Source organism: Colobus angolensis, unplaced genomic scaffold (genome assembly GCF_000951035.1).
Source record: "Colobus angolensis palliatus isolate OR3802 unplaced genomic scaffold, Cang.pa_1.0 Scaffold16, whole genome shotgun sequence".
In the NCBI taxonomy this organism is placed as follows: domain Eukaryota; kingdom Metazoa; phylum Chordata; class Mammalia; order Primates; family Cercopithecidae; genus Colobus; species Colobus angolensis.
Window position 1 is genome coordinate 6,003,175 of NW_012114710.1, and position 25,874 is coordinate 6,029,048.

Genomic DNA, 25,874 nt, shown 5'->3' on the forward strand with positions numbered 1-25,874 from the left:
AGTTAATGGGTGCAGCACACCAACATGGCACATGTATACATATATAACAAACCTGCACGTTGTGCACATGTACCCTAGAACTTAAAGTATAATAATAATTTTAAAAAAAGAATGGAAAAGACAGAAGAGAATTTACAATGTGTTACACAGGAAGCAAAAGCAATATACACAGGACACTTTAGAGAGAGATAACAAGGAAGCAAGAGAGAGAGGAAAGAAATAGAACAATGGAGAGAAAGAGGCTGGAAAGAAGGGAATTGAGGGAGCTCAAATTTCTCAGGAAAACAGGAAGTGAAGTTCTTTGCAGTATAAAGGGTCAAAGGACAACTCAGCACTGAAATGGAGTGAAAATGTGTGGAGCAGGTCCTGTGGGGAAAGGGGGAATTTTCCTTATTAATCATTTTTATAGTCATTATTTTTATTATATCTGATTTACTATATCATGGGAGTTGGCTTTTCATCTTTTTTGTTATTTCAAGGCAATCAAATGAGCTCAGATCCTATTGTTCATTTGTCCATCATTCATTTGTGTCAGTAAAGAGGAGGGAGAGAAACAAACATCTGCCATTGTTTCTGTTTCCACAAAGCAGGGACATGTTCTACTTTTCCAAAGAACATCTACAGGAGATACACTTGCAGCTTCTCCCTGACATCTGTCTTCTCCAGGAGATTGAAGAACAACTTCACTGATGGACAAATTTGGAGAAAGAACTGAGCCTGCCGACTTAGTCACTTGCTCTCTGTCTCTCGCTGTCTTTCAGACTCATTCTGTCACCAGGATGCCCATGCTGTCCTCCTCCTGTGCCTGCGCAGTGCTGCCCATGACAGAGTTGTTTAGGTGTAAAACTCTTACCTGCCCAAATTTGACTCCAAGTCCATGAACTGATGTTCTGTAGTTTAAACAAGCCAAAAATCAAAACTCCCTTTTCCCTCTCCTAAGTTTTAAATAAATTGAGAAATAAGATATAGGATTTAGAGAGAAGGAAATTAAACATCAGCACAGAGCTGACACGATCACTCTGAGTCCCTGCTAGCCCTCCTCTGTATTAAATATTCCACCCCTTCACAGCCTTTCCTGCTGAGGCTGCTGCTTACTTCATGGCAGGGCAAGAGGAGAATGTCAAACTACACGCGCTCAATGCTTCGCCCAAATCCACTAAGAAGTCATTCTTTTGTCTCTGGAAATGAGTGCACAAAGGAAATGGAAAGAAGCTAGACTAAAAATAATAACCAATAATAATAAAAGCTAACATCCGTTGAGCACTTACTCAACCCTAATACCTTTTATGTCCCAGGCTCAACCCTAAATATATTGTATGAATTCGCTTAACCATCAAAACAATCCAATGAAGAAAACACTATCATCATCCTCATTTTGCAGATGAAGATGTTAAGATATAGGAAGGTGAAGAAACTTTCCCCGGCTCCAAAAATGGAATTCTGCTTAGAGAAATGATCAATTAGTCAATATCTAGGATACGGCCAGAATACAGACAACCCAGAGTTAACTATAAAACAGAATAGAACTATACACTTTGCAATCCTACTTTTTTCAGTGAAAGCATTCTTTCATCTTTGTAACATACTCCCTTAGATTTACATGATTCCTTGAATATTGTAATTTGTATTACAAACAGAGATAAGTGTATGAAATTGTGAAATCATAACATGTTATAGCTGCAAAAACTTTGAGGTTCATCTATTCAAAATTCTTTCTTTAGAGATGAGAAAGCAGCAGTTCAAACCAGTTAACTTACTTGCCCAAAGGCATACATCTAGTTGCACAGAGATATGCCCTGAACCTCATTCACGAGATCTCCCAAGGGATTTTTTAAATTATATAATCATCAATATATAAATCGATTGATAAGCTGAATTAATAGAAAAGCAAGCAGACAACTATTAGCATGGCATTTTCATTGCTGCAAATATTTATCTTCTATAGAAATTAGATTGATTCAATTCTTTTCTAGTTGCTCTGACTTAAAATACTGCTTTCCTTATAAAAATATATTTGGAAAAAACTAATGCATTGGCTAGAGGTACAGACAAGTAAATTGGAATAGATGTTAGGTGCTGCAGAGAGCTCCGTGTTGAGGACTGTTCAAAGTTTTGTATTCTCTTTTAAAACTCTGGATGCTCTTGCTCCGTGATACATCTGTTTCTGCTCAACAGGCAATAAAGGGAGTCTCCAAAGTAAACCTGAACGGAGTTCTCTCTCCATCTGTCAGAGGAAAAGCCCAAGAGCATGTTTTGCCTACAGAAGGACAAGGCTCTCAGCTGGCTCCAGAAAGGCATTCTGTCTGTGCAGATGTGCAGGATAAGGAAAAACAGCTTTTTTTTTTTTTTTTTTTTTTTTTTTTTTGCTGAATGACAATAGAATGTGGGGTTTTTAAAAACGAAAATGACATCGCAGTTTTAAATCCTTAGTTTTTATATTACCTTTTCCATCAAGCTCAAAACGGTTTACAATACACATGTGAAATAACATTTAATGTGCCCAATTCTGTGGCTATTCAAGCTCCAAGAACCTCGGAGCTGGGAAATCAATGAGACCATCAGCTTTAGAACTTTATGTTTCAAAGTCCAATGTTTACACTAAAGATTACCAAGTCATGCTGTTTCTCATTTCTCCAAAGTGTTTAAAGAATCATCTGCTTAAAATTAGTGGCTTGCCTCAGTCCTTCAGATCCCTCTTTGCTATGTATAAATCCCACAGGGACTTGTTGTTAGGCATAACACTTTCAAATGACCAGGGTGGGGATAGAGGAGGGGCGTGATTGTTAACCAAGTCTTGCTATAAACAAAATTACCTGCTGACTTCTTGAGGAAGCTGCATAAGATGATTGTTGTTCAGATTAAGCAGGATTAAATTTTGTAAGCCATCTGTTAGAAAAATAATTTTAGTCACTTTAGCCATCTGTTAGTTAGTCACTTTCTAACTAACTAAGGTCATGATTTGCATGACCTTAACTTTTTTAGTGTAAACTGTTTTCTTCCAAGGTAAATTTGTAACTGAATTCTGGTCTATGGCTTTGCATATATAATGTGTTCAAGTATCAATAATTGTTTGTTACATCTATTATTTTGGAAAAGAATATTTTTCCAAGATATATGACGTAAGATTTTAAAGTACCTTTTCTACATACCTTTATTTTCCTTCTGGTTCTTGCCTTGGCCAAGGCTCTTTTGGTGGTGGTAACAGAAACCCTCTTAAACTAGCTAAAGCAAAAAGGAGTGATTTATCACAAAGTTACAGATCTAACTCACATCACTGTGCCTGAGGAATGAGGATGCAACTAGGCTCATCACAAACTGGAATCAGAAGCTAAAAGGCACCCAGATCCTAAGAATGTACTGTCTGAATATCTCTGCAGAAAATATAGTTTAGTTCTTCATTACAGCCTCTCTCATTTTCGTATTTATAATATCTTACTCGCACTGTCTTTCCTCCCTCCATTCTCTCTTTTGAACATGTTTGCTCTATTTTTCTGTGTACTCATAACCATATTACAACTTCTGAATTTGAATGTTCACAGACAGGGAAGACAGAGCTTTCAAACTCACTTGTCCACAGGAATCAAAATGATAATCCCATGCCATGTCAGACAGGGCCAACACCATTCAGCCAGCTCTGGTAATTGTCACATGGGAATGCAACTGCGGTGTTGCTAAATCTTTCTTTTTTAAAAACAGATATTTAAAAAGAGCCAGAGATCCAGACTTCTATGTGAACTCTCCTGATTTGAAAACATGAGCACCTAATTCAAAGATTTGTAAAGGCCAACAAAATAGAATCAACTTATTTATGAACCAGATTCAGCCCAGGGGCCACCGGTTTGCAACCTCTGCCTAAGGTCATGTAATTATCTCAAACCAATCAAACTATTTTAGACTCTATCACAATTCCCAAGAAAGAGAAAATACGACAAGCTTAGCTTGGAACACAACTCCAGCCCTGATCAATCTGCTCTGGTCAGGGAAACAGGGTCATGTAATGCAACAAGGTTGTTCAGACCCATGCTGGGCAGCATTAAACTCCCCAACATCAAACTACTTCTGACCTTGAATCATCAGGACCTGACATAGAACATAACTTAGGTCAATCACATGGGATTTTCAAAGTTCAACAACCCCAAATCAAGAATGTTCCCAACTCAAAGAAATGATAAGTGTTTGAAATGATAGCTATGCCAATTACCCTGATCTGATCACTATACATTATATGTATCAAAATATCACTATGTACTCCAGGAGTATGTAAAATTGTTATCTGTCAATTAAAAAAATAATTATTTTTAAAAAGAAATATAGATACTAAAGACATTCAAGAGCACTCCAAAAAATTTTTATATACATATATAAAATATATCTATATAGATATAGATACAGACATATATATACCTAACTTACCTCAAATTTAAAGGCAACATGATAAAAAATTCCTTATAGAGCCTTAATTAGTATAAATTAGTATGTTCAATATTGTTTATGTATATCAGGTTGCACTTACATTTGTCCCCTCAGTATAGGTCATAAAATATTATTATCTATTGATTTGCATGACCTTAACTTTTTTAGTGTAAACTGTTTTCTTCCAAGGTAAATTTGTAACTGAATTCTGGTCTATGGCTTTGCATATATAATGTGTTCAAGTATCAATAATTGTTTGTTACATCTATTATTTTGGAAAAGAATATTTTTCCAAGATATATGACGTAAGATTTTAAAGTACCTTTAAAAAGACAATACTAGAGTCTACTTGTGCTATTTGCCAAATATAACCCCTAATTTATTGCTGCATGCGGTAATGCGGTTAACAAACTCTGTGTGAAGATGGCAATGATTATATATAGCACCTGTGCCTCAAAAGTTCATAGAAAGTTATAAATTTTATAATATTTCTCTAGTTTTACTACTAAGGACCAACACAGAAAGTAGTGAAGTACCTTGCATTAGTTGATAAAGCTATAAAAGCCATCTAGACCACTTTGTCATACATTTGTCCTTAAGCCCACTCTAGGAATATTAAATAAGAATAGTGTCATCTTGAATGGAGAAATTATTACTTAATGGGAAAAAGAAAGAAAAAAATGCTACTTATTGGATCTCATATATTTTCTTTAAAATTCTCCCCAAATTGATTTAAATTTAGTATCTTGATCAAAAAGTGTAACTTAATATCTAAGACAGAATAAAAAGTGAAAAGAGCAAAGCTACGGTAGAGCTTTACTTGATTTGACTTTCCAATAGAATTATCTCTGGCTCGGGAAAAGAGTCCCCAGATTCACGATCTTGACTTTATACTGATTCTACAAAGAGGAAAATTCATTAACACTGATGCTTACTTATTTTCTTAGGTCTACATGTAAATAAACATATGATACAATACTTTTTTAAAAAATGCTGTCTCCTCCTATATTTCAAGAGTAGTATGTAAATACCTCCCACAAAAAAAAGACTAAACATGCAAAATTCTTTTTCATTTCAGTCTCATATTATTAAATATGAGAGATTAAATTTGATGCTATAATGTTGCTCCTTGTTGACTAAATTACCACAGGCTCCAGGTGCAAATCTGCAGATCCTATTTCCAGATAAATGGAGATTCTTCAGAGATGTAAGATATTTCATCTCTTCTGGAACTTCTTCTAACAGGTTGTTTCCCAGATTTAGTGTTGTCAACTGCAAACATATAGAGGTTTAATAGATTTATATATTATCCAACTTCAAATGAAAAAAAGAAATAATTTAAACCCCCTTGCTCATATCTATGTAACCTAAGAAAACTTCAAAATATTTTAAACAATTATTTCACTTATACCTAAGATTCTCTTTATAAATAAAGTTCATTTGAGCTTCATGCTCACTTTGTTAATTAAAACACAATTTAACTTTTAATTAGAGCAGTTAAGTTCATTAAAATTATATTACAAACCCTCCCAAGGATATGTAAAACCACAACGGATGATCCATTTATAAATCATTTGAGCAACTTAAGAGTATCCGAACCTTGTGACCTATAGAATCAAACTATTAAACACTCAGCAAAGGAACTAAGTTACTGAAAACAGAAACAGAGCCAAAGATCTGAGGTCCTCCTGACATACTATTCCCAAAGGAGCTATCTCATGTAGGCCAATAAGACCACTCTATTACATGTATACAGCCTCAGGAGGGCCTTTGATGTCACTCTGTATGATCACAAAATTTAGAAAAGAAACTATTGAAATGGTATAATGAGGGTAGACAAGATCTACCCTACAGTTATCTGTCCTACAGAGAACAGATTGGTCAGGCCCAGGAAGAACTCCACATAAGGGGAGTTAAAAAGTTCCTCCTTGATGTTGTAATCCAATAAATCAGTGATACAGGATTGTTCCCAAAAATATAGTAATATTCTTTGTAAAATCTAATTGTACTTTCCAAAATATAAAGAGTCTTTTATTTTACTCCCAAACATAATTTACTATTCAGGTTTAATTACCAATTGCATACTTTAGAATTTTAATAGTAAGGCCAAATAAAAGGAATCTTGGAAGTTTTAACAAACTAATGAATTTATATAAAACCAAAAAAATTAAGAAGAAAATTTAAGCCATTTACATTTAAATGTCACCTAGTACTTGTTATGGATATAAGACAATGATTTAAATTAATACAAAGAAATATACATTGATATTAATTTCTCATCCTACGAATTCATGGTAAAGGTTTCACTTGCATATGTGCTTTTGTCTGAGAATTACCATTATCCTAATTTATAATAGTATAATACATCTACTACCATGTTGGAGGTCTTCCTCTATTGTAAATGTGAAGTTAAAATACATTCATGTAGCTATTTTATCCAGAGTCTGCAACTGTATTGGTTTCCCACAACTGCTATAAAAAATTACCACAAATTTTGTGGCTTAGAACAACACAAATTTATCTTATATTTCTGGAGATCAGAAATCAGAAACAGTCTCACTGACTAAAATCAAGCTGGTGTTCATTTCTAGAAACTCCAGGGGATGATCTGTTTGCTTGCCTTTCCTAACTTTTAGAGTCGGCCTCCATTCCCTGGCTTATATGCCCCACTTTCACCTTTAAAGTCAGTAGTGGCTGGTTAAGTCTTTTTCAAATCACATCACACTAATGCTGACTCTTCCACATTTAAAAACCCTCATAATTACACTGGGTCCACCTGGATAATCTAGGGTAACCTCCCATTCTCCAGGCTAGCTGACTATCCACCTTACTTCAGGCTGCACCCTTAATTCCCCTTTGTCATATAACCTAACACATTCAGAGGATCGGGGGATTAGTTGTGGTCACCTTTGGGGATCCATTATTTGCCTATGAAAGTGACTATTTGAACTCTCCCAAAACGAGGTAGATTTCATTCTTTTGCCTAAATTCAGTGAAACATGCACAGCAGTCTAGCAGTACTGAGAGCCCAAGAAAATCTCCATGAGGACTGGCAAGATATGCAAGAATGTGTCAGGCATTGTGAAAGGTCCAAGATTTTACCCAGTTTACAAGCTAACAAGTGAACCTGCCGCAGTTTCGTGAATGCTGGTAGAAAACATGAGACCCCTGGGAAAGATAAAAGGGACCGTTTATTACTTAGAGCAATAGCAGTGTCCAGAATATTACTATTTTTGCACTGAAAATGCAAAGAACACAAAGAGATACCTAGATGTGAAGTAGGCTGTGTTACTGAACAGGAACAATGAGTTTAGGGACCCTGAATCTTTTATAATGGGCAGTAACTATGCCCTTCGGTGCAGAGGGAGATGCTATTTCTAATCTCCAAGGCTGTCTGCTATGTAATTATACTGGAAAAATTGGTCCAAAACAAAGCCAGTCAGTGCCTCTGTTTACAGAATGTGCAGAAGTGTGAGACTCATGGTGAATTATCACCTAAATAAAGGGATGGTAACATATATTTTTAAAGTAAACAAGAAACAGCTTGTAATTTCCCACACTATCAATGCTTTTCTGTGTATTTCTGAGGGTATATACTGTACAGTGCTCATTTTGCATGTTATGTGGTAAGTTCTTACATATGAGTTAGATATATTTTTGTCATTGTGTTTTACAGAATATAAGGGTCTGGCCCAGATATATGAAGGTACATAGTAACTAGATTTCATCATATGTCAAAAGGAAATCACAGATTATAATCAATCTTGACTGTAAAGAAGGGTGGGTTTCAGTTTTGGTTTTGTTTTTGTTTTTTTGTGGGTTTTTTTGATACTTAGAAATATATCCATAAACAAAAAGTTTTAAATATGCAGTCTAAACTGCACAGAATATGTATTCTAAGTGAATACATATATCTTAAAGCAGGTGGGTCGCCATTCATGTATTCACTCATTAAAAAATATTCATTGCGTGCATAAGACATGTAACATCTTTGCCCTCAAGGCACTTACACAGTAAGAAAGTAACCATCCAATGACTATAAATGGCTAAACAAATTAATACAAAAATAACAGACAGTATTAAGTGTTCTAGAGACAATTTAAAGAATGAGGAGAAAGTGATTGGTTGATCAGGAGAACCTGTCTTAGAAGTTGATATATAGACTGAGATATGAGTGACAATAAGGAAGAAGAAATGGTCAAAATAAAGACCCCAATGGAGGCACATTCTTGGTGTGGTTGAGAAGGCCAGGAGATGCAGCTGATGTGGCTGAGCACTGTAGGTAGAGGAACACTCAGCCAAAAAAGAGGTTGGAAAGGTATACTTGGGCCAGATTACATATGGTTTCATAAACCAGAGTAAGGGGTTGGGATTTTACTCTAAGTTCAGTGAGAAATGACTGTAGGGTTTTAAGCATATGTGTAACATTATTTGACATGTGTTTTAACAGGATCATCCTGGCATCTGTACAGCAGAATCTGCAGGGGCAACAAGAAGTGAAACACAAAGAGAACACAGAGGCAATACTGCAGTGGTGTGGGCAAGAGGCAACGGCTTGAGCTAGGTAATGGGTGGTGGACCTGGAGAGAGGTGGATGGGTTTGGGATATACTTTGGATGAAGAGCCAGAATGTATGATGTAAGATAAATAGAAGATCATGAATAACACCTAACCTTGGAACTTGAGCACCTGAGATGGGGAAACTGGGACAAGGGCAGGTTTGGAGGAGGGACAAAAAATCAAGAGTTTAGTTTTATCCAAGTTAAAATTAAGAAGCCTTTTAGATCTTTAAATGACAATGTCAGGTAGGAGTTGCAAATGTAATTCTAGGGTTTTCTGGAGTAATCAAGAACACAGAATCAATTTGTGAGCCTTCAGTAAGTAAAAGGCATCATGTGGGATTGTAAGAGATTAGAATGTGAGCCCAGCAGAGGAAGTGACTGAGGAGTGGCTGAAGTAGAAAGGAAAGATAGGCCACTTAAAGCAACTGGTACACCACATCTCACAGCTGAGCAGTGCTCCATTCGCAGCTACCATGAATTTATCCTGTGAGGACTTTCTCCTGCACCCTTCCTGGAAGAATTTCCCTTAACTGCAAGGAAGTGCTTTACCTGGAATGTTGTGCCTCTGCTCCATCCTCCCAGACAGCCTCTAGACCATGACAGATGCCAGGACATAACAGCCCAACCCCTTTGCCTCTGTGCTACAGGGCATGCCCCAAAGCTCTGAAGGGATTGTGCTAAGACTACATTTCTCCTGGAACCACCTCTTTATTCAGGTTCTTTCCCTGCTCTGTTCAGATTCCCTCACTCCCAGACAGGTTTCTTCTGAGAGAAATGCCTCAATATTACAAAAATCTATGTTTCAGGATTTCCAAGATATATAGTGTAACAGAATCCAAGGGAAAAGCAAAAGAAACAAAAAAGTATTTTAAGAAGGAAGATTTGGGACATATCCCAGGGGAAGACTAAATAAACTTAAAGCATAGAAATAACCACTGGATTTAGCAATCGGAAAGTGATTAGTGACCTTGAAAATAGGGGTGAAGTGTTGGGGAAGAAAGTCTGATTGAAGTGGGCTGTGCAGAAAATGTGAGAAAGCAAAGACAATGACTAATAGACAATTCTTGTAAGAACTTTTGCTATAAAGGGAGACTAGAAAATGAAGAAGTTGGAGTTTCCCCCTGGCCCAAGACAAATGATAGATTAGCTTATTTACGTGCTGATGGAAATAACCCTGTAAAGATTAGAAACTCATGCCTTAAATATGGGGACACTCACAGAATCAAAATCCTTTAGAAGATGAGATAGGTACAAAGTACAGGTGGGTGCTGGCCTTAGATAAGAGTAAGGGCTCTTCATCAACGGTAGTAGGAAGGAAGGTAAGAAAGGGTGAGTGAGGATCAGATAAATAGATGAATTTGTGATGAAAAGATGAGAGAGTTCCTGAAGGATGGTGTCTGTTTTCTCAAGGAAATATGAAACAAAGTCATCTGCTGAGAGGAAGAGATTAGGAGGTTTGAGGAAAAGGAAAAGGTCACTTTGAAAGGCAATCTAGGGGAATGTAGTAGGGTGACCGACAACCACAGTTGATTATCTCATCCAACTTAGCTCCCAAGATATTGTAAAATGGATACATGACCTAGGAAAAGACATTTTATCTGGATAATGCATTAACCACATGGTCCTTTGACTGGAAAAAGCTACCATGTGAAATTCTGAGCTCTGCAACCAAGAATGTAGCTTGGAGAAGAGGAAGAGGGTTCACATAAAAACCTCAAATTGTAAAGTTTTTCAGAGTCAAAACTAAGATCATGTGAGTGGGACTGGGAATAGTGTTCATAGCATAGGATAACCAAAGGAAGATTCACTGATTGCCTTTAAATTCATAAATTTAAATTTATGTCTTAAAGACTAGGTAGTAGCATTTATACTCTGTCACCGTGGCAAATACATCAGAGCTTCAGTGTAGATTACTTAAATTGTACAGAAAGGTCCAGAAACACTGTAGCGAGGATTGAGTTACCTTTCAGAAACACCTCAAGCCCCAATTTAGATGTTTCATTAATTCAATTACGTTTAAGATATGTCTATTATGGTACTATTTCTGAATGCTAGAGGAAAAGTGAACAAGACACACAAGATCCCTCTCTACAATGCTTCTATGTTGGGAAGTGAGTTAGACAACAAATAAAAAAACAAATAAATAGTGTGTTAGTAGTCTTAAATATGAAAAAAAAGAAAACAGAATAATGTGATGGAAAGTAACTCAGGACTAGATATGGTCATTAGAGAAGGACTCTGAGAAGATGACATTTGATGTAAGATATTTGGAATGCTTTGACAAAGTTGTTTCAAATGGTGTTTTACTAACAAAGAGCTGCAGAAATAGCAGATATCCAGAAAGAGTATACGCAGTGTTTCATTAGTAACATTCTCTATGGTTATGTGTAGTTCCTGAAGGAAGGCTTTAGTCATAAGACGGACAACTATTTGATAAGCTTTAAAGTTTGCATCTCTTCAATAATTTACATATAGAATGAAGTTCTGTTGGTATTCTCTGTCCCTTGGAAACTGGCATGGTTATAGATGGAAAGACACCACTGCTACTGATTGCTATAGATTGAAAGACACCATTGCTACTCACAGACCCATGAGCCACAGAATTATAGCAACTAACAATTAGAAGAACTTTTTTTTGAGACAGTCTCATTCTGTCACCCAGGTTGGAGTGCAGTGGCATGATCTCAACCTCTGCCTCCTAAGTTCAAGCGATTCTCATGTCTCAGCTTCCCAAGTAGCTGGGATTACAGGTATGTGCCACTATACCTGGCTATTTTTTTTTTTTTTGTAATAGAGATAGGATTTTTGCCATGTTGGCCAGGCTGGTCTCAAACTCCTGGCTTCAAGTGATCTGCCTGCCTCAGCCTCCCAAAGTGCTGGGATTACAGGCATGAGCCACCGCACCTGGCCTAGAAGGAAATTTTACAAATCACCTAGACCAACATACAAAATGCAGGTGGGCAATTATATACCTTCCCCATGAGCACACCCAGCAATGGGTAGCACTTTTATCTTATTAGGAAGATCTAGCTATCTATATCTAATTTTTTAATGTTTGTGTTCTCTGAAATTTCTACCCAATTCTTCTCACAGCAATCATAATAAATATTTGCATTCCTTCTCTCTCACATGACAATCTTTCAAAGTTTTGAAGATTGCTATCATATTCCCTCTAATTTGTTCCATTTTCCCCTTAACTATTTCCCTCAGGGCATAATTTCCAGACCCCTGACCATACTGACCACTCTCTAATTTTTGTGAGCACCCTCTCTGAAAACATGGAGTCTATGGTAAGACAAGAAATCAGCTCTCATAGCATATATGCTGGTGGAACCACAGGTCTCCCTCAGGCGGATGACAACACTTCTATTATGCAGCCTAACATGACTCTTTCAGCAACAGGGCACATTGTTGGTGAATAATTAGTTTTGTCTGTGGCCAATAAAAACCCCTAAACTAACTGTTAAGCAGATATCCCACATCCTGGACTTGTGCAATTGAATTCATTTCTTAACCTAATGTAGGAATTTACATTTATCCCTGTCAAAAAAAAAAAAAAAAAACAGTGGATCTTGTTAGTTTTGGCTTCTAAGATATCTCCAGCGGATCACTCTAAATTCCAAGTATAAAACTGGACTATGCCTCTTGGAAAAACTAGATCTGTTTCTGCCACTTCTCATAAACCCGTGGTGGCCAAACATTGGAGCTACCTAGAACATGTTTCCCTCCCTCCACCTAAATTCAATCTGCCACCAAATTTTAGTTTTAAAAATCCTTTTAGATGTACCTTTTTCAGTTCTATCTCATTGCAGTCAACCTAGTACTTATTACTGCCTGCCTGTAGCATTACATAGCAAAAGATACAAAGAATGGATGTATTATGACTTAAATTCCCTTAATTCAATCCTGTTAGATTGTATCTAAACAGCTGCCCAAAAGATGAACCTAAAATTTATCTACCCAGTATATCCTAAAAGTTTCTAACCTCCCTGTACATAGTCTTTTCTATGTCTCTGTATACTTGCTCCAAATACTGTCTGTCTATGCTCTTACTAAATTTTATTTGATTTGTTTGACTGTATTGACCCACTCATAACTGAAAGTTATAGCCTATCTGTGGCCTGCCTTAAAATAGGCATGTGCACTTTCTCTTACATCTTGGATATGAGGCAAGCATCTCAATGTCCATTGATGCCTTTGAATTATAGAATCTAGGTTCAACGTATAGTGATTTTTTTTGTATGTAGGAGAGAAGAAGAAATTTAAGAAGAAAACATACTGATTAATCTATTAATGACAATACAAATGGCTAATATTTAATTTAAATTTAAATTATGTGCCAAGGATAGAAAACACTGTGCCAAGCTGAACATTGTCTAATGTGGACCTCGCAATAACCCTGATCTTACAGAAAAGGGATCTGAAGTCCAGGCTGTGATGAAACATGACATAGGTTCATTCTATGGTCTATATTCCTAACTTCTACCCTGCACTGTCTTCAATAATATACTGCGTATCTTTAAAAAGAATTCACTATTGCTCAGAATGATCACACATATGCACATGATACAAATATATATATATATATGTATACAGACACATATGCTCACACACATACACATGCTCACAAAATGAAACGGAATACAACACATGGAATTTTTATTTTAAATATCCTTGTCCCATCATGTGCACACTCTTGAGTCTGTATTGTGCAGTAGGCAAAGCACAGTCTGTTTGCTATGCAATGTACTGGATATGTGATCTTGGACAAGTCACTCAAATTCCTAAGCCTCTATTTCTTTATAAAAATGGGGATGCTAGCATTTACTTCTTAGGGTAGTCTTAAGGATTAGAGACAGTTTAATAAAGTGCCAGGCAAACAGCAGATATTATTAAATGATAATCTTTTAGGCCCAGGAAAATACTGTGGGGCAAAATGTTAGCCATACCTGGTGCTAGAAATGCGGTAAACACCTGATATACACACACACATATACACGTACACACATATTGACACTTTACTGGTTTTCAAATTTTAAACCTGCTTATTTTCTTAATTTCTAACTCATTTTTTTCAAATATTTCTAAATTCACAAGCACTCCTTATTAGGCATGGGATATTAAATTTAATAGATTATAAATCATGATTAAATTATACATATATATTCATTACCTGGCTCATGGTAAAGAGCCATGTATGTTAGGCTTACCTGCAGGAGTGACACCTATAAATATGAGTGGGATCGGCAGGATCTCCATGTGCAGGGTCAACCACGGGCAAGGAACTTGAAGCAGCCTTGCTGGCAGTGCCAAGGAGCAACTCCAGGGTCAGCTTTGTTTCACCCTCAGAACTCGCTAACCATAGTTATGAGGCACAGTTACCAACAGCAACTCTATTTTCCTCTCCTATTTGACTGAATTTAGATTTGATTTACAAATTACAAAAAGGGAGATATCTGATAGAAACTAAGAGACTGGTATATCTTCCCAGACGCTTGGGCAAAAATTTAAGAAACATTTAGATTGGAAAAGTTTAAAGAAATATTCCTGCATACTTTAGTATGTAGAGAGCAATGCATCCCATTTCCTGAATTAAGCCTAAACTCTTAGCTCAGAAACCGGTATGACTAATAGACATAGTATTTAAAAAAAAATAGTATTTGTTTCCACAGAACCTTTAAATATACAATCCTGCTGTGACAAAAATTCACCCGTGCTGGGGACTGGATGGACTGTCCCCTATTGTCAATGTCCCCTATTGACTATGCATGTATGAGCTACCAGTTCGCCACAGTTCCTTCCTGGTCCCTTTTTCTCACATGTTTCAAACATTAGTTGATCATACATATGTGGATTTATTTCTGGGCTCTCTATTCTGTCCCATTGGTCTATGCGTCTGTTTTTATGCCTAAGCCATACTGTTTTGATTACTGTGGCTTTGTAATATATTTTGAAATCAGGAGGTATGATGCCTCTAGTTTTCATGTCTATGCTCAATAATGTTTTGGCTATTCAGGTTCTTTTGTAGTTCCATATGTATTTTAGAATTTTTTTTCTATTTTTGTGAAGAATACCATTGGGATTTTGATAGGAATTGCATTGAATATGCAGATAACTTCCAGTAATATGGACATTTTAAAAATATTAATTCTTCCTATCTATGAAGAAGGGATGGCTTTCTATTTACATGTATCTTTTTCAACTTCCTTTATTGATGTGTTATAATTTTTCTTGTATAAATCTTTGACCTGTTGGTTGCTTATTCATGAGTACTTTATTATTTTTATTGCTATTGTAAATGGTTTGATTTTTTAATTCCCTTTTCATATACTTTATTCCTTGTGTATAGAAACATGATTGATTTTTGTATGTTGATTTTATAACCTGCAACTTGACTGAATTCATTTGTTAGTTCTAACAGGTTTTTCATTGAGTCTGTAGACTCAGTTGAGTCTTTATAGAGTTTTCTATGTTCACAATCATGTCATTTGCAAGCAGAGATAACATTATTTATTTTCTGATTTGGTTGCCTTTTTCTTTCCTTATTTAATTGTTGGCTACGACTTCCAGTACTATGTTGAAAAGTAGAGAAGTATGTATTCTTTCCTTGTACCAGATGTTAGGGAAAAGCCTGCAGCTTTTCCCCACTGATTATGACGTTAGTTGTGGGAGTTTCATATATGGCCTATACTGTGTTAAGGTAAATTCCTTCTATACCTATTTTGTTGAGACCTTTAATCATGAATGGATGCTGAACTTTGTCAAATGCTTTTTCTGTATCTATTGTGATAATGATCTGGTTTTTTTTTTTCTTTCGTTTTGTTAATGTGTTGTATCACATTGATTGATTTGCATATATTGGGGTCCTCAGCGGTAAAAGGTGCTGGAGTGCTGCTGATCTCTTTTCCTTCTATCAGGGGAAGCTGTGGCCAAGGGGATGCCCATGTTAGGTCCAGCACATGGGCGTGTTTGGGCCACAGAGATGCCACTGTCTGAGGTGCAAGTGCATGCAGAGCAGCAGCAGAGCTGGATCTGGAGCACAAGTACATGCAGAGAGCTCACGGCTTTGAGGTCCCAGGTCACAGCCACTTCTGAATGACACTTTCATGGAATGAGAAAAATGGCCACAGAAGGACGTTAATTTTTCTGGATAAAAATTATTTATTGTTTCTGCAGTAATAATGTGTTTCAGGATTTTGTTTTCATTAAATACTAACAATATCTTGGTTCTCCAATAATTATAACATATTTTCATGCTTAATGCTTCCCCTTGAGATTTACCATCTTCCCCATGAAAGCATCCTCCTTTTGTATTTGCATAGCACAGTGTACTTTCTATTATCAATTATCAATTATTATTATCTATATTATAAGGACTTGTGTATATATAATTTTTATTTTTTTAACTTTTAAATTCAGGGGTACATACAAGTCCAGGTTTGTTGCATAGGTAAACTTGTGTCATGGGGGTTTGCTGTACAGATTATTTCATCACTCCGGTACCAAACCTAGTAGCCATTAGGTATTTTTCCTGCTCCTCTCTCTCCTCCCAGCCTCCACTCTCTGATAGGCCCCAGTGTGTGTTATTCCCCTCTATGTGTCCATGTGTTCTTATCATTTAGCTGCCACTTAAAAGTGACAACATGTGGTATTTGGTTTTCTCTTCCTGTGTTAGTTTGCCAAAAATAATGGCCTTCAGCTCTATCCATGTCCCTGCAAATGACATAATCTTTATTTTTTTTTTTTTTTTTTTGAGACAGAGTCTGACTCGCCCAGGCTGGAGTGCAGTGGCACGATCTCGGCTCACTACAACCTCCACCCTTGAGTTCAAGCGATTCTCCTGCCTCAGCCTCCCGAGTAGCTGGGATTACAGGCACCTGTCACTGTGCCCAGTTAATTTTTTGCATTTTCAGTAGAGACGGGGGTTTCACCATCTTGGCCAGGCTGGTCTTGAACTCCTGACCTCGTGATCCACCTGCCTTGGCCTCCAAAGTGCTGGGATTACAGACACAAGCCACTGTACCCGACCCATAATCTCAATTTTTATGACTGCATAGTATTCCATGGTATATATGTACCATATTTTCTTTATCCAGCCTATCACTGATGGACATTTATGTTGATTCCATGATTCACATGTATATTTTACCTCTACTATTAAATTGGAAATTTTCCAATGACAGGGTCTCTCTGTGATTCATCTAGCATTCAAAGAACAATATCTGGAATATAATAGTTGCTCAATAAATATTAGCTGAATGATGCCTGCTTGGATCATCTCTGTAAAGACTCAAACTATGGAATAGTCACTGTGGATTCACATCAGTTTTTATTTTCAAAATCAAATATCTTTTGAGCTCAATCTGTTCTAATTTGTCCAGCTTGATTTATTTCCTTCTAATGAGCTGCATGCTTTCTTTATTCTAGCCTTCTGCTCATTCTCACTAACCCCTATATTCAATTCAATGTAGTGCATATCGTATGTCGGCCTAGAACTTGGACCAGACAGCCTCTCTTAATGTTTAATTATTCCATGCTTGTAGCTATTAATTATCACTAGAAAACTCTATGCTACTCATTATATATTTTAATTACTTGGTTTTGACTTAGATACCCCCCCACCCCGCCCCTGTCTTTTTTTGAGACAGAGTTTTGCTCTTGACGCCCAGGCTGATGTGCAATGGCAAGATCTCGACTCACTGCAACCTCCACCTCCCAGGTTCAAGTGATTATCCTGTCTCAGTCTCCCAAGTCACTGGGATTACAGGCATGTACCACCACACCCAGCTAATTTTGTATTTTTAGTAGAGATGAGGTTTCACCATGTTGGCCGGGCTGGTCTTGAACTTCTGACCTCAGGGGATCCCCACCACCTCAGCCTCCCAAAGTGCTTGGATTACAGGCGTGAGCCACTGCACCTGACCAGATAAAACCTTTCTAAGTATTAAAAAAAAATCTCAAATGTCCATCTTTATCTGGAAGACTGTCTTCCAAAACTAAATCATGGTTATACCATTTTGGAATAAACTATTAGATTATTTGCCTATAAAATGTATAAATAGGTTTGAACTACTATGTGAAATACAAATCTTTAACTTCCTTAAGAGTGAATATTCATATTTACTATAATCAAATAGTATACATGTGTCAGGCTCTGTAAGCTATTTTGTAAAAGTAATTGAATCAAATTAATGAGGGAATAATAACTGGATTTTACATTTTTGAATTAGCATGTGTATGGCCAAGGTATGGGAGAAGTTCAATTTATGGTTCAATCTGCTAATTCTTATCAATACCTTTTTTTTAAATAAATCTGTGGCATCCTTAAAACCACTATTCAATACAACTGCCAAACTGCTTCTGAGTCCAGCTCTTCCTGAAGGAATTTATTTATATGAATAACTACCCATTTCAAAGCTACTATTTAATTTTGCAGTAACTTCCTAACAAAGTCATATTTCTCAAAACAATTATAATTTCACTAGAAACTGAGGGGAAGTTTCCATGGGTCAGCATGTTATCTAATTTCTAGATATTTCATGGAGATCCCCACAACCTCTTACTGCTGGCCCCTTAAATCCCAAAGTTAAGCTCAGTGTCACGAAATATAAGGAGGATTCTCTACCGGCATTAACAGTAAAAAGATTATCAAGGCATTACCTTTTAATATCCCATCAAAAGCTTCATAAGGGAAGAATAAGAAGGAAGGACAAGAGTTTCAAATTATTAGAATTCAATTAAAATGTAAAATGTTAACATTCAATTAAAATGACATTCAATTAAAATGTAAAATCTTAAGTGCTTGGAAGTTTTAATGAAGGTTCGGCTAAAATTTTCTATGGAACCAATATGGATAAGGCATTCTATATTAGGTAGATAACAGTGATGGCAACTTTAGGAGCTAAGAATGACGAGGCCTACTTTTCAGATGAGTCAAGGCAGGTCTACAGATAAGAGTATATCAGTTGTTCCACATCACTGGTGAAGGAAAGAAGAGGCCTGGGTCTTTTCTAGATGCTTGCCAGCAGAGAGAGAAACTGGATTTCCAGCAGGGGTTCAGGAGACCTAATATACGCCTCAGCATGAAAGCACAGGCAAAGGAGACGTGAACAGTTCCTGGAGAGAAGGTACTCACTATGTGCCCCTGTACCAGGAAAGGATACAACAAAACAGGATAATGAATCCCTGTTTTGAGAGCAAGGCTTAGGAAATAGGAGGCATTACCTTATTGATGAAGAAAGAACAGATTTTAAGTGGATGGGACAGGAGAAGAGAAAGGCTTGACACTGACAAAGAGTATAAGGGACATGGATCTTCTCTGTTCTGCTTGGGTCAGACCAGAATGCCCAGGGAGGAAGAGTTAGGGGAAGTCTTTGCTCATGGTCATTCCTTTCCTATTCCTCTGCATAACTTGTTCTTTATCAGGGATGTCTGATCCTTTGGCTTCCGTGGTCCACCCCTAATAGGGACATATGAGTGATTCTGATCCTTTTTGTACTGCTACCACCTAGTAGACTGCCTACTCCACTGCAGGCACACATAATTAGTTGTTTAATGTATGAATGAATGAAGTTGATTGGGTTAAAGGGTCATTAAGGACAGCAAAAGTATGGAAAGGAGAGATTAAGGACACAATTAGTAAGTTTATAAACTACTCAAATCTGGTTAGAGTTGGTCTTATTTACTGTCAATTGTTTATGGCCAAATAAAAAGCTATGGCAGACCATATCTTTGTCCTGGTCGGCTGCACGCATGAGCAGCTTAAGGGGAACTTCGTCACACTGCCATTGGACTTTACAATGCATGTCAATAATGCTGCACACAATTAGCGATGATGGCTATTTGTTTTACCTATGAGGAACCTTTGCTCCTACATGTGTTTGGTTAAGCTGGACTTTGAAAATTACTTCCTTTTCACTCATGTTGACATTATATGAGTTAGTACGTAAAAAGCAATAGGGACAAGACAAAATCTTTGCCCTCAAAATTCATAAAGTGCTTCTTTGAAAATTGTTGACATCCCCATACTTCAAGAGCCACAGTCCAAATGCATTCACAATAAATTATAGGACATTAACCCATTTTTTTCATTGTCATGAGAAGTGATTGAAATTTTCCACAGCTTCACTAGTTAAATTAGCAAAGAAAAATGGAAGTAGGATCTAAAGTAAGTTATTTACTAAAGAACTCCTACCCCCTCATTTTATCATTGTTGCTAGTTATATCATAATGGTAACACTAATCATAAATGTATTTAAAGCTTCTACATGCCAGCCATGGGGCTTTAAATATAAAAACATTTAATTTAATCCCCAAACATGAAGGCAGGGACCACATTTTGTGCACATCTATATCCTGGGGAACAGCATAGATGCAAGAAAATGAATGATAAATATTTGTTAAAAGAATCACTATGGGCCGGGTGCGGTGGCTCACGCCTGTAACCCTAGCACTTTGGGAGGCCAAGGTGGGCAGATCATCTGAGGTCAGGAGTGCGAGACCGGCCTGGCCAACATGGCAAAACCCCGTCTCTACTAAAAAAACAAAAAAATTAGCCAGGCATGGTGGCAGGCGCCTGTAATCCCAGCTACTGGGGAGGCTGAAGAAGGAGAATCGCTTGAACCTGGGAGGTGGAGGTTGCAGTGAGCCAAGATCACTCTACTGCACTCCAGCCTGGGTAACAGAGCAAGACTCTGTCTCTAAAATCATAACAATAACAATAATAATAATAAACATAATACAAGAATCACTATGGGCTAGGTAGGGTGACTCACACATATAATCCCAGCACTTTGGGAGGCTGAGGTGGAAGGATTGCTTGAAGCCAGGAGTTCAAGACCAGCCTGGGAGACAAAGTGAGACCCTGTCTCCAAACAAAAAAAAATTTTTTTAATTAGCCAGGGGTAGTGGCACATGCCTGTAGCCCCAACTACTTGGGAAGCTGAAGTAGGAGGATCACTTGAGCACAGGAGTTCAAGGCTGCAGTGAGCTGTGATCACACCAATACACTCCAGCCTGGGTGACAGAGCAAGACCCATCTCTTAAAAGAAAAAAAAATATGCAAACAAATGGGAGGAGGGGACAATGCATGTAGTGTTCAAAGCAGTCATCTTTAGGCAACTCAGTTTTTAAGAAGTATAAATTGAACACCAGACCCTAATAAATTTCACACTAAATATATAGAATAATAAATAACACAACAGAGCTGAGAGCAACAATAGAGCTGAGAGCAACCTCCAAGGAGACCTCATTTTATATTTACTGGTTGAGTGACCTTTGACAAGTAATTTAACCTCTTCCTGAACCATACGTTTTATTAACAGTATGAGGGTAATAATTTCCTTGCAAGTTGTAGAAAATGATAAGCTCCTGATACTACGCTTGGCTCCCACTAAATGGTTGATGTTATTCTGTTACCATTTTGCGAGTAAAGAAATTTAAAAGTAGTATTTTTGTTTTAGGAACTTAAAAAAAAATCAATACTATTTTAATACTTCACATTCTGTGGGAAATGTGACCAAAAAATCAGTATACTGGCGCAAACTGGGCTTCGTATGATGATGAAAGGCTACTTCAAAAGATAAACAGTAGACATAAAACAAAATGAAACAAAAGTCATAGGTAGATGGGTAGCTTTAAACATTATCGATAAAGGGTATGACTATAGAACATAAGAAAGAGTTCAAATTAACTTTAAAAGTACACAGGAATTTTAGAGACAATTGTTAGAATAAGAATTATAATCACTGAATTTTGACATATACATCACCAAGTTATAAAGCCCACAAGACACCCTGTGGCATCAGTCAGGTCAGCTGAATGACACAATACGCTCTGCCCCTTTTCTCTGCTTTATTTTTCCCCTTAACACTAATCACCGCCTCACGTCCTATTTTCCTTCTTTGTTTCTTACAGTATCACTCCTGACTAGAATATAAACTCTACGAGGGCAGAGATTTCTATCTGTTTTGCTCATCGCTGAATCACCAGTTCTGAGTGCCTGAGACACAGATGGTCCTCAATGCTTACGCAGAAATTGAGGCCCAAAGAAACTAAGTGCCTTGTATATAGCTGGTAACTGCTCAACCAGTTAAGTTGTGCCAGCACTTCTAAACTCTCATCTAGGGCTCTTTTCAATTCTCTAAGCTGTCTCTTTCTCTGAAACCTTCATCTGCCTTTCCTTTTTTTAATGAGACAGAATCACTTTGCAGCCCAGGCTGGAGTGCAGTGGTACAATCTCAGTTCACTGCAACCTCCCATATTCTGGGCTCAGGCAATCCTCTGAAACTACAGGCACGTGCCACTGTGCCTGACTAATTTATTTTTATTTTTTTGTAGAGAGGAGGTCTCACTATGTTGCCCAGGCCAGTTTCAGACTACTGAGCCCAATCTGCCCACCTTAGCCTCCCATATTGCCGGGATTACAGGTGTGAGCCACCGCACCGGGCCATCTGCCCTTTATTACCAGCTGTGAGAGGGATGGAGCTGTACATCTGAACTGTATGATAATCTACAACCACTCTTTAAGGGTTTCTAGCACATTTTATCTAGCATGCTTCTAGAACTCCCATCACATACGGAAAATAGTTTTTTTTTTCCCAAAATTCCACAATCTCTCCAATACCCTATATAAGAAAAACTACTAACTCATGAACAGCTAAACATATGCCATTGGCCTGAATCTGACTTTTAAAGTACTTTAAAGATAGACTAGACTATAAGCATCCTATTTCAAATCAGTTGAATTCTTAATGGTGTAATTTCCTCTTTAAAAGTAAGCACTGGGCTGAGCCAGCTCCCTGGTGAAGGAACTGAGCGTGAACAAACAGAAGTCAACATTTAGGTTACCCCTAAATAGAAGAATAAGAAGGGAAGTAATAAAGGGAGCCACAAGAAGACAATGTAATGATAATCAGACTCTTGGGGCTTTTTCCTATGGAAATATATTTTGGAATCTGTAACTTTTTACTAAACAACTATTAACCAAGTGTGAGACAAGAATACAGACATTTTCAGATATGCAAGGGATCAAACAATTTAACTACCACATACCCAGACTAGGATGATTTCTCGAGACTCCTGGAAAAACTAAGAGAGCAAGCCAAGAAAGGAAAATACAGGATACAGGAAACAGTGGGTCCAATTTAAGAGAGCAACAAAGGGAATGTCTTTGGCTGACGGTATCTAGCAAACCTAGATAGCAATCAACTTAGATTGGGGCAGAGGATGGAGGGTCTTAGAAGAAAGTCTCTCAAGGAAAAGTACATTTGACAGAAAAAAATAATATGCTCGAGTTTGAAATAAAATGAGGCTACCATAAAGCTAAGGCACAAGAACAAAGGAAAGGTTATTAGAAACCCTAAGGGAACAAAAATTGCATATAAGAAAGAAAATAGAATCATAGATTAATTGACTCCATGTGAATATTTATTTATTAGTAATATATATTTTTAGAAGTTAAGAGTTACCCAGGACACAAAACAAATACTTAATTATGGTTATAACTTAATACAATATAAAAGCTCTAAGTCTTATAAAAGTAAAAACTTCAGAGTTTGTGAGGGAGGAGAGGAAAGGACAGCTGAAGGTGGCTTAGAGGCTGACACTATCATCTTACGAAGTGGGGAAGTGGGGAGTCAAAAGAGACTGCAGTTGATGAAGGAAGAAATAAAGGTGTAGTAACATTACATGTAAAAGATACCTGTAGACCTAATCCCCTGATTCCAGATGTGGGCCAATATACAATAGATACATTAATATAACTATCTAGAAGATGAAGAAAAACTATGCCAAAAATAGACAAATCAAGAAAATAGATGAGTTAAAAGTGGTTATATATGGAGATCAGGATTGGGGATGAGGGGAAGTAGGATAGAAGATAGCTTCTTGTTATACACTTTTTGTAATATTTAATTCTCTGTAACCAATGGTATTACTTTAATGGAAATAAATTCAAAGAGAGGGAGAGAATAGGTTTATGACTCAGTCTAGTCCCAAATTCTTTTGCGTAGAAACTCCTCTTTCCTATTAAAAAATTCCAAGTCCTTGTTGTCTTGTAACTACAAGTGTACTTTCTGCAATTACTAATGAAGTGGGGAATTTGTAAATGTTACCCTATTTCTTACAAAGATACAACTGCAGATTACAAACTCAATTTCTTAAACCTAAAAGGAAATGAGGTAGGGTGAAAGTAAGAAAATACAGATTTATTTTTTAGAACTGTAAACTCAAAATTAATGAGTTATAATGCCTTAGCTGCTTATAGGTTCTTCCTGTGCTGATGACAATTCAGAAGCGAACAAAAAGAAAATTACAAAGTTAATATCCCTTGCCTTCTCTCAACCTCAAGATTTTTGGCAGCTAGAGTTTCACATTGTTAGGCAGAAAGGTTTAACACAAGCATCTGGGATTCATTCATGTCAGCTATTGCTCTTTAAAAAAGAATATTTTTTATTTAGAATATTAATCTTCCTTTAAAGACTATTTCAAGAGAAATAAATGTCCCTTCCTTCCTATTCCCTGCCAACATGCCATTTCAAAGTTTCACCCTGCCCTAGGAAATTGAAAAGGAACTCCCTTCCTACATCCTAAATGTCTCTTCATTCCATAAGCAAAAGCTTCAGGACAGTCCCCAGGGTGAACATCATCTCCTGGATCCTCAAAACTACTTCCAGATGTGAGCCCCCAAGGTAGATGAGCAGATCCAGGTTTCCAACCCCTTTCCAGATGACAGCCTCTAGAAAGATGCGTGTGGCAGAGACCCAGTCCCCTGATTCCAGACGTGGGCCAAAGAGCACATGAATAAATTGAAACACCTCTCCATACCACATGGAATTCCCTAAGGGATAAAGCCTTCTGATGCCTCTCCTGCAACACTCCACATTAAGTCTCCAGAGACCGAAGTCTCCACAGATTGAAGTGTTATTGTTCTGTCTCTTACCTCTTTTTTCTCTCTTCCTGTTTTTCATCTTCAATACCAAACAACAACAAAACATTGTTCCTCACCTGGGTCAAGGTGCGTAACTCTGGGCACACTTTAGGGATTAGGTTATTCTGAAGGACTAGAGTCTTCAGGCCGGGCAGTTTTCCTAATGCTGAGGGCATCTTTGTCATCTTCTTCCCATTCAAAGTAATGATCTTCATGTTTTTACCACCACTCAATGCTTTTATTAACAATCTCTCAGTCATGATCTTGGAAAAGAAGTAGAAAACAAAGAAGGTAACCATTAGAGATTAGAGTTCTTTATTACAGCTTTAGAACCTCTAATTACAGAATTGGTGTGTCATAGAAGCAAGAACATTCTGAGATCCACCATGTTGAAGGGGGGAAGCATTAGATTATTTTCCTATGTGAAAGATATGAAGGGAAAGTAGCTGGTCCAGGTTTGGGGCAGGAAATGCATCAGGTAAGCCTAAAATAGCTTATACCACAATGTTGAAGTCATTAGAGATTAATGAGGACACAGAAGTGAATTTCTAGGAGCTCCCACTAGTCTAAGATGGAAAATATTAAGGATCAGAAAAAAATAATCTACAGTAGACTGAGACATATCAAAATACATTAAAATCTGAGTTCATATGGCATTTTTTAAAAAGAAACATTACTCACACTGGGAATTACTAGTGCACCAACTCAGTCTGAAAATTGATAAAGGAAAAAATATAAGCATTTATTCTGCTCTTCCAGGACAAATTGTACTTAAATATATCTTAATAGTTAATAAAGTTCTTTTTCACAAGAATCAAAACTAATAAATGAGAAAGAAAAAATAACTTTAGAATAATCACAATTTTTGCAAATTCTAATAAAATAATGGAGCTATGCAAAAATCATAATTGGAGACTAAAAGTATTAGATGAAAGGTTGATGAGGAACTTTATAATCAAGTGATCAGGTTA

At 37.0% G+C, this 25,874-nt stretch overlaps 1 protein-coding gene across 1 annotated transcript in view; it reads right to left on the bottom strand.

The window, feature by feature from the left end:
* Positions 1-25,201, bottom strand: part of LRRC69 (leucine rich repeat containing 69) — a 108,238-nt gene extending 83,037 nt beyond the window's left edge. Inside the window, exons 1-3 of the mRNA XM_011937059.1 lie at positions 24,981-25,201; positions 5,559-5,685; positions 2,814-2,886 (exon numbers count right to left, since the gene is read on the bottom strand). Coding sequence (XP_011792449.1) covers positions 2,814-2,886; positions 5,559-5,685; positions 24,981-25,163 — 383 coding nt within the window. The 5' untranslated portion in view covers positions 25,164-25,201. The remainder of the gene's footprint in view (positions 1-2,813; positions 2,887-5,558; positions 5,686-24,980) is intronic.
* Between the last annotated feature and the right edge of the window lie 673 nt (positions 25,202-25,874).